Below are 13711 nucleotides of genomic sequence, written 5' to 3' on the forward strand. Positions count from 1 at the left end.
GGAAAGGTAAGAGGGGTCTAGCTTGTTAAGAGCTGTACAAGACAGAAGAATTTCTATTTGATCCTAGAAGTAATGAAAGCCAGTGAAGTCTATTGAGTAGGGGGAGTGGTGATGGGGTCAGACCACACCTCAGGAAAATCACTGCCAAGCTGTTCAGAGGATGGATTTGAGTAGGGGTAGACAAGGCAGAGAGACCAACCAGAAGGCTGTTGTAGTGGTCCAGGTGAGAGGTGGTGGAAGTAAGAGTGGAGAGAAGGGGAGATATTCAAGAGATGTGGTGGAAGAAAGAGTATTTGGCAACTGGTTGGATATGTTGGGTGAGGAGCTGAGGGAGGACACAGGTTTCCAACCTGTGTTTCTCTCAACAGAAATAGAGAAGTTTGGGAGTGGTGGGGGAAGGGAGGCAGGGAAGATAATAACAGGATGCATTTTGGATAGGTTGAGTTTGAGATGCCAATAGGATGTCCAATTTGAAATGTCCAGTAGACTGTTGGTGATGACCAAAGCTCAGGAAAGGGACAAAATACATAAAGCATATATTAAATGCTTACTGTATGCTCAGTACTGTGCTAAGTGCCGAGAATGCAATTACAAACAAGCCAGACAGTTTCTTTTCTCAAAAAACTTAACATTCTAATGGGAGAAGACAAAACATAGAGGATAGTTGGAAGGGGAGAGGGACTGGAGTCATGTGCATGGTGAGGAGATGGCTGAAACGTGACATGGAGGCCTAGTTCTAGGCAAGGTAAGGCAAAAATCCACCTATTGGGTCTGGAATCCCAGGGTCAGAATCTAAAGTTCTAGTGAGGGAAGATTAAAATGGTGGTCTGGATAGATGCAAGATAGCTCAGTCTAGATAGATCTTGGACTCATCAGCAGAGACGATAATTAAAAGCAGAGGTGCTGAAATGACCACCAAGTGAGAGTGTAGAGAGAAGAGATTTGAGGATGGAGCATTGGGACACACCCACACTGACTTGGATGAAGGTCTGGCTGAGGAGCCCTAGGAGTGGTCAGATACATACATAGAAGCAGAGCCAAGAGAGGAGGGAGTATCCAGGCAGAGTGCATTTAGGGTTAGGACGAACGACATCAAACGAAATGGTACATCTTGTTCCCTGGGCCCAGAAGGCCAGTTTGGTTGGAGCACAGAGTGGAGATTAAAGATGACACAGCTCGGATGTAGCAGGGATGAAACTATTTTTCAGGTTTATGGTAAGGGGTAAGGGTGAGGCTGAACAAAAGAGGCCATAAATGAAATTGGACAGGGTGATGTAAAAGGAAGCACTGGCTTTTCATTTAGAAGGCCCCAGTTCTAATTCTGGTTCCCGATAATGACTAACTGTATGATCTTAGGCAAGTCACAACTTTTGGGGGCCACAGTTTGCTGACCTGTAAAAAGAACAATAATATTTGTATTCCCTGTTTCTCAGTTGCTCTGAAGACAATTCCTTGGAAGTCTCATAGCGCTTTATAGCTGTGCGCTTATAATCAACGTAGATTGATTTGGCCGAGAGCCGAGAGCCAGGGGAGGCACAACGCAGCTACCCCCATTTTGGGGGACCTTGCTGGAGAGGGAAAACCAAGATTGCTTGGCCACCAGGGGGCCTGTTCGGGAGGGCTCAGTTGCTGTGCCCTCAGTTCCCCCGCCCCCATCCCCCCGCCGCCCCTTTCCCGTTTGGGTTGGGTCGGGGCTAGGTGGGGCGGGGCTGGGCTGGGTGTATAGCCGGGATCCGGGAGGAGGCGGCGGCTGCAGAGCTTGGGCTGGCTAGCTAGTGCTCGCAGTAGGCGGAGGGAGTGGACCGTGTGACAGCGGCGCACCTAGCCCTGATCCGAACCCCATCCCGGTCCCCAGAGAGGTGAGGACCCCGTACCTCCCTACCCCAGAGGTGCCGAGAAACTTTCCGGGCCAGACTGGAAGGCCAGTTTTGGCTGGGACCTTCCCAGAGAACCAGACTGAGTTTATTGCTAGAACTTGAGGACGGAGCGGAAGTGGGAAGGGTCCACAGTTACACCCAATAGGTTAATGGGGCAGGGTCTTTCCCAGGCTTCAGACGTGCAAAGGGCGCCAAATTGAAACCACCCGAAGCAGAGCAGGCATGGGGTCACATCTTTGGGGAGGGGCTCCCCCTTTTCCAGCTCCATCTGTGTGGGGGTACCACACTGGGATGGGATGTGGGGGAAAACAGGAAAGGGAACTTTGGCTCCCCCAGACTCCAGACTTCTGCAAGAGGAACGTCCTCAGCACTACAGTACAGACAGATGGAGGTGGGGGGTAGGGTCACAAGGACAAAGCCTGGAGGGGACAGATTTGTTTTGGGGTTTACCTGAGACTGTCATCTGGTGGGGGGGGGGTCTCTGCTCCGGGAGGGAGGAGGTGAAGGGGCCACCCTGACTCCAAGCTTGCCTCTGTGACCTACTGATCCTAGCCAAACTCAGAGGTTTCCTACTTCCTTCCATCCTGTCCTTTCTCTCCACAAACTGGTTCTTCCAGATGAGAGCAGGTCCTGGGAAGGTTTGGGCCTTGAGTATTAGTGGTGGGCCAGTGAGTGGGATGATGAGAAGGTTAGATATCCTCTGTTATGCAGAGTGCTGTGGGAGGGATAGGACAGCCCCCTTCCCGTCACTCAAACAATAAACATTTATTAAGCATCTACTGTATGCCAAGGCCTGGGCTAGGGACTGGAGATGCAAAGACATGCCTTCTAGGAGTTTACATTCAACCTAAGGAAGAACTATGTATGTAGCTACAGACATAAGAAAAACTTGACATCACATATTTGTGATATGACCCTTTAATGGCTCAAGAAAAGATCACCTGTTCCTCTTTTAAGAACAAAATTTTTAGGAGCCTCACCTCCCAACCTGGGGAGAAATGTGATGGAACTTTTCTGGGAAGCTCAGGAGTCTCCTTGCCTCCTCCCCATTCCCCAACCCAAGTGTAGTGCAGGGAGGCAGAGTGCTAGGGAAAGGTTCTTATAGTGGAGTACAATGATCATCTTAATAACCATTGATATTTCTAAGGCTGCCTCCTTTGTGGGCGGCTATACTTAGCAGTGCCTCTTTGGGGAGAGAGCCTCCCTGGCTCTGAGAATTCTCAGAGGAAATGAGGGCATTCTAAGGGAAGTCCTTATATCTTCCAAGAAGTCAGAGATGAAAAGGAACAGGGAGCCAGCCTATTTGACAAATCCCAAGTTACAGAGTTTGGAAACATGGCTGAGTACGATGCCAGGGAAGAAATAGAAAAGGGGATTCTTCAGCAGAAAAACTGAATTCCCTCAAGTAAGGCAAGGTAGCCTGGAGGGTGGCTGGCTATGGCTGGTGGTGGGGAAGGAGTTAAAGCCCTGGAGAATTTTACCTGGGTGATGATGGGGAGGCGGAAGGGCTGCCTGGATCAGCGTGGCAGTAGGAGGTGCCAAAGTCAACAGAAAGTCGGGCTGCTGACTAGGGGAGCCTGGTTAGGGGTGGGGGTGTTGGTGAAGGCCAGGTGGCTGCTTCCCTTCCCTTCTCTATATCCCTCCCAGGTAGCAACATCCAGGTCTCTGGGGGCAAAGTCCATGCTGGCCACACCCCCTTCCATGCCTTGTAAGTTCCCAGACCCTCACTGTCCATAGGGGTGTGACCCCCCCACTTCACCGACCACTGGGAAAAACCGCCAAATGTGAAAGTTCCCCTAGGGGTTGGAGCAAAGACCTGTGCAGGGGACAGTGGAAAGTCAAGGAGTCCCTCACCTGAGAAAAGGCCCTCTCCTCATCCCAGATGGCTTCAGCTGGAGACCCCCACATTGCTCAGAAAGATGCTGCTGACCAGAATTTCGACTACATGTTCAAGCTGCTTATCATTGGGAACAGCAGCGTGGGGAAGACCTCCTTCTTGTTCCGATATGCCGATGATTCTTTCACCTCAGCTTTTGTGAGCACAGTGGGCATTGACTTCAAAGTTAAGACAGTCTACCGAAATGAGAAGCGGGTCAAGCTACAGATCTGGGTGAGTGCCATGGTGGTGACTGGACTCCATGGAAGGCATAATGGCAGGGAAATGGGGTCTACCCAATGGGTCGTACAGATGTGTATGTGTGTGTATGGGGGAGGGTGACTGAGCTGTATCCTAGAAGAGGAGAGAGTAGCAAAGATAGGGCCCTGGGCACTGGGCCCGGCCGGGTGACCTGTAGGAGGGCATATCACCTCTCCCCACCACTCCACCTCATCACAGGAAGTCCCTATGGAAATGGAAGGATGAAGTAGAGTTAGCTAGGTAACTGGGCTGAGTCAGAGTATGCCTTTGGGGCGTGGTGGGTGGGTCTTGTGGTCTCATACACAATTATAGACCCTGCCGTCATTAAGCCCCTAATCTGAGTGGGGAGACCTGAGTCTTGCCCACAGGCAGCCCCACGTCTGACAAAGGGACATGGAGGCCCTATCACTCCATACAGCTAATTTGGTTTGCCAGCAATGCCCAGAAGCAGAGCTAAAACAAAAGGGCCTCTCCAGGGCCTGGAAACAAGTCAGCAAAGAGCAGTCCCACGTCCTCACTGGCTCTCCTACTTCCTGGGCAGGAGCTGGTGCAGCAGTCCTGGACTCCCAGGTCTTTGTCACCAAGGCCTGGTTGCCATGGTAACAGTACCAGCCGTGCCAGATGGCTATTGTCAGAGATGTGTGTGTGTCCTAGGGATGTGGTTATTGTCCAGGTGACTCACAAATTAACAAAGATTTGAGATCCACGATTAGATGCCAGCAGCCTAGGGACTGGGCGTTCTCTCTATGCTTGGAATAGGACCCTGAATGGGACCCTGCCTAGTCCAGCCCTTCGAGTTCCCTGCCCTCTTTTCTGTCCCTTCTCTTCTCCACCTCCTTTTTTTGAGGCCTCCTCTCAATCTACTCTTTCTTCCTCAGCAGCCATGAGCCTGAAAAGGCAGAAAAGACTCTGGGGCACAGACATAAGTGGGGGTCAAAGGGTGGAATGGATGGTTCTTTTGTCCCCATGCCAGGCTCAAACAGGGACTGTGTAGTGAGGCTCACACCATGGCCTTCCCCTCCTCTCTCTCAAGAAAGGACCTGAGGAATCATCAGACCCTCCTCTCCTTCCTGCATCTTCATCTCCCATCTCTGGGGTACCTTGGAGCCTAGCACTGGGGCTGGCAGAGGTTGCCACAGTAACACAGAGCTTCTTGAGCTCAGTCTGCTCAAATAGCAGGGCTGTGGGTGTATGGTGGGTGCTGGGAGGAGGCTTGGCTCATTGGGCCTGTAGGCGTGTGTGTGTGTGTGTGTGTGTGTGTGTGTGTGTGTGTGTGTGTGTGGTGGGGGGGCGGTGTGTGCTCGTGGTGGTTAAGTACCCAGGAATCATTGCTTCCTTGGAATAAACATAACCTGAAGTCTGAGCAGTGGAAGGATCTATCTTTCCTGCCCCTCGTTCCCCAATGCCATTGGGCATCCTTTGCATCTGGAATTGTCGATGTTCTGAAAGGGTTTTACAGTTTGTGTGTCTTGAGTTTCCCCTGGATCTAGGGGGACATGTCTGCCCTCAGATTAGGAGCAACTTGATGTTAGAAGCTATGTCTCTACCCTCAGATAGGGAGCTCTGGGGACTTATCTCCCTTCTAAGTTCAGGGATCTGGGAAAGAGAAGACCAGGAGCGAACAGGTATAGATGTTTTCAGGTATTCCAAGGGCTATCATGTGTTTGATCCCGGGAGTCAGATAAATTAGGAGCAACGTGTGGAAGCTGCAAAGATACAAATTTCAGCTACATTCTAGGAAAAGATCCCTAACAATTAGAGCTGAACCAAAGTGAAATGGACTGCCTTGGGAGATTTTGCAGGATTGTAGAGCTCTAGGTAGGATAGGAGGTTCACCACTCTGGAGGTGAGGTCTTCAAGGCTGAGGCTGGCTGACCACTTGTCAGGCATGTGGTCATGAGGATTTCTTTCCAGCTCTGGGTTGGACTAGAAATCCCCTAATTCTGTGATTCATTGGGGTGTACACTACACTGAGGGACGTAGAGGGCCATGTCTCCCCCCACCTCAATATGAGATTCCCTGAGACCATATCATACCCTGCTCACCCACTTTACTGGGCATCCCCTGGGAACATGGGCTTTGTCTGCCTCCAGACAGAGGCTCCAGGATCCAGATCATGCCCCGTTCCCCCAAAGATCAGGGGCTCCCTGAGGTCACAGTTGTGTTTCAGAATTTAAGATTTAGAAGGGACCTCAGCAACCATCCCATACCCAAAAGAAGTCCCATAACATACTTGTCAAGTGGTCCAACCAGGTTCTTCTGGAAGATCTCCAAAGGAAAGAACCCACCACTTCTCAGGGATGGGTCATTCCATTTCAGACAGCTTTAATTGTTATAAAGTTCTTTCTGATATCAAGCCTACATTCACCTAAATTTTTGCAAATTCAACCCTATTTCTTCTGGTTTGACTGTCCTCTGAAACAAGATGAATTCCTCTTCCATGTGATAGCCCTTTAATTACTTGAAAGCAGTCATCAAAGCAGCTCTTTTTGTGGTGTCTAAGCATTTGAGATCTAAGGGATGCCCATCAATTGTGGAATGGTTAAACAAACTATGGTGTATGATTGTAATGGAATATTATTGTGCTATAAGAAATGACAAGCAGATGATTTCAGAAAAAACCTGGAAAGACCTACATGAACTGATGCATAGTGAAGTGAACAGAACCAGGAGAACATTGTACATGGTAACAGCAATATTGCTCAATTAAGAACTGTGTGACTTAGCTATTCTCAGCAATACAGTGATCCAAGACAGTCCCAAAGCATACTATCTGCCTCCAGAGAAAGAACTGATATTGACTGAATACAGACTGAAGCATGCTATTTTTCACTTTCTTTAATTTTTTTTCTTTTATTCAAGTCTTCTTGTACAAAATGACTAATGTGGAAATGTTTTCAGAAGTAGGGAATCTGCAGCCTAGAGGCCACATGTGACCCTCTAGGTCCTCAAGTTCGGCCCTTTGACCGAATCCAAATTTTTTGTATGAAATTTGGATTCAGTCAAAGGGCTGCACTTGGGGACCTAGAGGGCCGCATGTGGCCTTGAGGTTTCAGGTTCCCCACCCCTGTTTTATATAATTTCACATGTATAGCTTATATCTGATTGATTACTGACTGGGTGAGGGGAAGGAGGGAGAGACAGAATTTGGAACTCAAAACTTTAGATAAAAATGTTTAAAAATTGGGAGAAAAAGAAAAGAAAACAGCCATCAAGTTCTCTCTGAGTCTTCTCTGCTGGCTTATTTAACCAATCCTCACTTGGCCTGGATTTAAGGCTTCCTGAAGGCAGGAACAAGCCTTTTACATTAGACAGGACTCTGAATTGCAGAGCTGTCTGGTGTTCAGTCATCTCTGAAACCCTTATCACGAGGGGAATTCGAGATATTAGCAATGTTAGGGCTGGACACGGGAGGCTTGGAGGTTTGGGTGGTGGTGGGAATGAGGACCCCGGAGCAAGAGTTAGCTCATGCCTGTGTTTTGCAGGACACTGCAGGGCAGGAACGCTATCGGACCATCACCACTGCCTATTACCGGGGTGCCATGGGCTTCCTGCTAATGTACGATATCTCAAACCAGGAATCCTTCAATGCCGTCCAAGACTGGTGAGTCACTCCTGCCCTTTATTCCCTTTTCTCAGTGCCAGATTCCAACCCCAGACCCACACAGCCTGTTCCTTACCAGGGTGTCTGCTAGTAGATGGGAGTATCTACCTCCAACGGGCACTTGAGCTAGCCTCACATAGAATGGCTTCTTTATGTTTGGGTGGGTTTTTTTTTCCCTTTTTGAAATATTTTATTGATACTCTTTAAAAAAAAACCCAACATTGTTGTCACTTCCCAATGACTCTATCCAATCCCGAAGAATCTTTCCTTGCAGAACGTAGTGTCCAAGCTGGTGTATGCTTCATTCATAAACTACCACCTCTCTGCCAAGAGAGGAAGAAGCCTCATCTTAAAAAAAAGGTTTCAACTGTAATTTTATTTTTTTCAATTAACAATCTATTTTCTCTTCCTTCCACCCATCCTTCCACCCCACCCTAACACACACACACACACACACACACACACACACACACACACACACACCCCAGAAAAAAGAAAAACAAAGTATGCACAAACAAGTAGGCATAGGCAAGTGGTATGAATTCCATCATTGGCCCTGTCCAAAAAATATGTAGTGCAGTCCTCTCTGTGAGGAGGTGGGTGGCATGCTTTCATTCATCACTTCCTCAGAATCAAGCTTTGATCAAAGTTCTTAAGTCTCTCAGAGTTGTTTGTTTTGACGCTGTTGCTACTATTTTAGCTTTTACAAAGGGGTATTTACTTCAAAGGTGTAACAAGAACGTACAGACATTTTCTCCAATACACAGAAGGCTTGATATCTTCTTACCCCTCCCCCCCCAAACTCTGCGGAGGGGGGAAGGATTAGGTTCTCAGCTTTAGCTCAGATCCTACAGGGCCATTAATTTCACCAAGTTCCACGTCCAAAACCCTGCCTATGCTTGTCTCCTATGATCCTTTCTTCTTCCCTGTGGGACTGGTAGCAACATCTGGCCCAGAGTCTTGAGCTCTAAGGTTCCCATGACTCAAGCTGTCATGTCCAAGACTCCACTCCCTGCACCTAGAACTGAAGAGGACAAATGGAGCAAGCTCAAAGGCCCCATACCATTTCTCAGAGCCACTGGGAAGAGGAAGGTGGTCTTTCCCCATCCAGCTTAAGACATGGTACCATTGCTGTGAGCGAATGCATGGCACCCTCAGAATGCCTCCAGAAAGTGAACTACAGTGTTGTAAAGCTTCGTCAATACTTTCTTCAAGCCACTTATAAGCCCACAATCACAGATGTCTCCCTAATCCACTTTTGGCTAGGCTGAGCTATGCTGACTGGGGACAGTCATTCAGCTCCCTGGGTCTGGCCAATCTGACTTGTCCTGGAGGCAGGCATGGTCACTAAGCAGAAATATTTTTTGCTTCCCTTTCCCCTCCAGGGCCACACAGATTAAGACATACTCCTGGGATAATGCCCAGGTCATCCTCGTTGGGAACAAGTGTGACTTGGAGGATGAGCGGGTAGTGTCCACAGAAGACGGCAAGCACCTTGCTGATGACCTAGGTTAGTGATGGTTGGAGGGGCAAATGACCCATCCCTCCACCCCAAATTCTGGGGAACTTTGGAAACTGACTTGGCACTGCACTGATCTCAGGACCAAGCCTGACTAGAGAAACAAGCAGGCACCACATGATCTCTTGGTTTCTCCAATATAAATCTGGAGTAATTTCTCTGGGACAAGAATTCTATCTACCCCCTAAAATTTGCAAGGCTTCTGGAAATGGAGGCTAATATAGAGGCAAGATAATGTCTTCCATGTTCTCTGTGCTCTCTTCATTCCATTAACTTTCTTTTTTTTACTGGTATTCCTAATTTCCTTCTGCTCAGGTAAATATTACCATTGAGATACAGGTTGGCATGGTAGGTGGAGGGTTTGCCCTGGCTTCCTGCCTCTGACACATACATGGGTGAGTCCCTTTACTTCTCAACATATGCCTCTGGCAACTCCCTGGCTATAAGGTTTGATTTTAAATATCATTTTTGTCACTTTCTTTTGTCTCTGCATCTCTTTCATTTCTGAGTCTTTCTCCCTCTCCCTCCTCCTATCCCTTACCCAATGAGTCGTCCCTTTTGACAACATGTTTTTAAAAAGAAAAAAATATATATATCAGTTCAGTAAAACCCAACTAACCTATCACCCATGTCCAGGCCTACAAATCGCCAAAGAATTTTTGACTGGCATCAGTGGAGGGAATTCTCTACCCTGATCAAGTGAACTGGACAGTGTCCTGTCCTCCCCCTGCCCCCCCTGCCATATTAACAGGAGCTTGTTATTACTGGATTTACTCACAAATACGATGAATAAGGAGTGAGATAGGCCTCAATGGTGGAGGTGGTGGGGAGGAGCTAGCCTGTAGGTAATCCACATCTGGGTAATAAAATGTTGGAATATTGGCTATAATTCATATATTCATTCAGTCTCTGAATTAGAAGGGACCTCTAGTCATTCAGTCTGATCCACACCCAAGTGGTAACCTCTTCTACAATATATCTGATAAATTATATATGAAGCAGCAATGGAGAGAATGCTGGACCAGGAGTCAGGAAGAACCTGAGTTCAAATCCAACCTCAGACACTTATTAGCTCTGTGAGCCTGGGCAAGTCTCTGATGGCCATCTGCCTCAGTTTCTCCATATGAAAAGTATGTGAGTTAGTCGGGGGGGAGGGGAGGTAATAATAGCATCTACCTTCCAGAGTTGTGAGGAGCAATTGGGATAACATGTGTCAAGTGTTTTGCAAACCTTAAAATGCTATGTAAATGCCAGCTGTTATCATAGCTATTATATTGTTATCCTGTGATGACTTTCTATGATGAGTAACTCACTGTCTCATAGAAACAGCCCATGCCACTTTGGGACAGCTGTAATTATTAGAAAATGTCTCCTTATGAGTGGGAACTTGGCACAGTGGATAAAGAACAGAGAACAGCCCTTGGAGTTGGGAAGACCTGGGCTCAGATGTTGTATTGGGCACATACTGGCCGTGGGACCCTGGGAGAGTCATTGAAGGGCTTAGTGCCCTAACATTGTAAGTTTTGGGGAAGGTGCTGATCTGCAGTGGTGGCTGGAAATATCCTGTGCCAATGAAAGCACAGATCCGGTCCATGAACTTCTTCCTCTTGAGCCAAAATTGGCGTCTCTGTGACTGCTACCCACTGCTCTTACTTCTCCCTGGACCAAGCCAAACAAGCCTCATCCCTCTTCCTTATGATAGGTCTTCAGATGTTTGAATTCAATTCAATTTAATTCGATAAACACTTGGTGAATGGATAGAATGCCAGGCCTGGAGTCAGGAGGACCTGAGTTCAAATCCAGCCTCAGACTTTTACTAGCTGTGTGACCCTTGGCAAGTCATTTAACCCTGTTTGCCTCAGTTTCCTCATCTGTAAAATGAGCTAGAGAAGGAAATGGCAAACCACCGTCCAGTATATCTACCAAGAAAATTCCAAATGGGGTCATGAAATGACTCAACAGTAATAACACAGAGAAGCCATTGGGGATACCAAGACCAAAAAGGAAATAGCCTGGGCCTTCCATGGCCATCCTGTCTACCCTTCTCTTATCTAGAATAAACAGTTCCAGTTCCTTCAGCTAGTCACTGCCTGGCACAGTCCCTCATCTCACTCTTCTCTACATCTAGGCCTCTCTTTCCTGGTCATGCTTCAGCTTGTCAATATCCTTCCTAAAACATGGCGGCCAGAACCAAATGTGCAACTCCAGTGTGTTCTGACTGGGGTAGAGGCCAGAGATTGACTATCGTCTCCTCAAAACACTGATCAGAACTAACCTTTAGAAAGCGCTTTCCACATGCCATCTCATTTGATCCTCACAACAACCGTGGGAGGCAGATGCTGTCATCACCTCCATGCCACTGAGGCAAACAGAAGTCAGGTGACTTTTCCGGGGACAAGCAGATAGCATGGGTCTGAGGTTGAACCCGAGCTGAGGTCTTCCTGACTCTCCGTTCATCGCGCCTCACTAATGGCTAATGATTGGTTATCACAGCCATAACAAGGGTGGGGTGACTGGGGCTTTGTGTAGGACTCTAGGGCAGCCGTGTTTAGAAGGTATTGATAGCACTTGTACTATAGTGTGGTGTAGAAAGAGCAGGGCTTGGCCCCTAGTTAGTAAGAAGGATTAGTTAAAAGAGGAAGTTGCCACATGATGCGCTTCTCCCCCACTCACCCTAGGGGAGGCCCTCTTTAGTCCAGTCTGCCCTGCTCTCTACCTTGACTACACTGGAGACTTAGTTGGTGGCCTCCATAGTAATAGCCTGGAGGTATACTGAGGCCTCTGTCTCCCCAGGGAACAGCATCCCTGCTTCCCTATTGTTCCTCCTTCCCACCTCAGTAGGGCCCTCCCAGGGAGTGGTTTACTGGTTGTGTCCAGGCAAGTCGTATTCAGAGCTTCCTCGTAGAGGGGTGGATGGAAGGTGGCCAAGCAGAGGGTAACCCTCTTTACGGGGCCATCTCGCCCACTTCCCTTCTCTTGCTTATTGTAGGCTTTGAATTCTTTGAAGCCAGTGCCAAGGACAACATCAATGTGAAGCAGGTGTTTGAACGCCTGGTGGACATTATCTGCGAGAAGATGAATGAGAGCTTGGAAGCGGGATCGGGCACCATCGGCAACAGCAAGAGTGCAGCCCTCAGCGACACACCTCCCGCCCAGTCCAGCAACTGCAGCTGTTAACGCTGGGACTGCCTAGACCCCGGGTGCCCCAGCCACTCTTCCTGCTGGGCTTTACCACTGCCATGGACGTTCTGCTACCAAGACCAGTGAGGAAGACGTCTGGGTCCCCTCTTTGTGTCTGCTCACAAGTCCGGCTCATCCACTCCCCCCATGGGGGACTGCAACCTAGCACAGGGCCTCTGCTCCTGTCCCCCTGTATGCAGGACTCTGTACTCCTTGTTCCTCCCAATAAGCCTGCTCGCCAACTCATTTAGAGAGAAGGGGAGCCCCAACCCCAATGCACCTGGTATTTCCACCTTGAAGGGATCCAGTGGTAGCAATATGAGGAGAAGGTGGTGGTGTCGGCTATGAGCCTGGTACTGACTAAAGGCTTAGGGAGATCAGACATGCATGACTTGGCATTTCCTTTTTTGGGGGGCGGGAGAGGGATGGTGGGATTGAGGTGGAGACTTAACATGCTACAACTGAGTCCCCAGCCAGGCAGTTGAATGAATAAATAGTGGGGAGGAAGGGAGAATGGGGTTGAGAGGGTCCTAGTCATTCCAGCATCCATCAGCAAGGCATTTTCTAAATCTGCCACCAAAAAGTCCACAAAATGGTAGATGGGCCTTCTCTTGGATTTTCAAGAGCACCATTACGATGTGTAAACTCCAACCACCAGAAGTGGTAGCCTTTGCCTGCTGCCAGCACTGGCCTTTGATTACCCTTGGACCAATATCTTCTCAGGAGGAGCTGACAGGAATGTGTTCCTCTAGGCCTTTGCCTGCTTTTATTCCAAAGATCCTCCTTGCTGCTTGGAAACACACTGAGCAGCAAAGTCATTCTTTGTAGTTCTACTGGAACACCGAAAACTGGTAGAAGGAAAAGGCTAGCCCAGTGGTTTCTTCTCACTTCAGGAACACGAAAAGTGCCTTTCAATTGAACTTGCTTTCATTTGTCCCCACAATGGTCCTGCTTTCATTCCAAGTATTTCCACTGTAGTCATCCCATCCCCCCCACTCCCATTTCCCCCCTCCCTCATCCCCCCATAAGGAATTCATTATAGAAGCATTGATAGATGTAACGGGTAGAGAATCAAACTTTAATATACAAGTCATGAGTTTAATAAAATTACATGGACTCTTTGAAAGACTGAGGTTAAGGGGGCATGATGGAGACCTTGGATCTGCTTTGGAGGCCCCAGAGAGCTAGTTTGGTGCCAGCACAGTTGGGCGTTGTAAACCTTTACTTCCTGCCAGGAAAGGAAATTAAGCAAAGATCTGGCACTTCCCCCTGCTCCCTGGGTAAATCCTCTTTATGAACAATACACAGGGTTTCTTCTGAAGACCGTTGAGAAAGAGTTGTCTAGGACTGTGCATCAGCACCTATCTGAGGATTGGTAAAAAACCAGACATAGC

General features: G+C 48.3%; 1 protein-coding gene across 1 annotated transcript; it reads left to right on the plus strand.

The window, feature by feature from the left end:
- Positions 1 to 1788: 1788 nt before the first annotated feature.
- Positions 1789 to 12758, plus strand: RAB3D (RAB3D, member RAS oncogene family). The gene is made up of 5 exons (XM_036766734.1): positions 1789 to 1859; positions 3760 to 3987; positions 7500 to 7618; positions 9004 to 9128; positions 12127 to 12758. Exons 2-5 carry the CDS (start codon positions 3760 to 3762, stop codon positions 12312 to 12314), a joined length of 660 nt encoding a protein of 219 aa, XP_036622629.1. The 5' UTR covers positions 1789 to 1859; the 3' UTR covers positions 12315 to 12758.
- The last annotated feature ends 953 nt before the right edge of the window (positions 12759 to 13711 follow it).

Source organism: Trichosurus vulpecula, chromosome 1 (genome assembly GCF_011100635.1).
Source record: "Trichosurus vulpecula isolate mTriVul1 chromosome 1, mTriVul1.pri, whole genome shotgun sequence".
NCBI lineage: Eukaryota > Metazoa > Chordata > Mammalia > Diprotodontia > Phalangeridae > Trichosurus > Trichosurus vulpecula.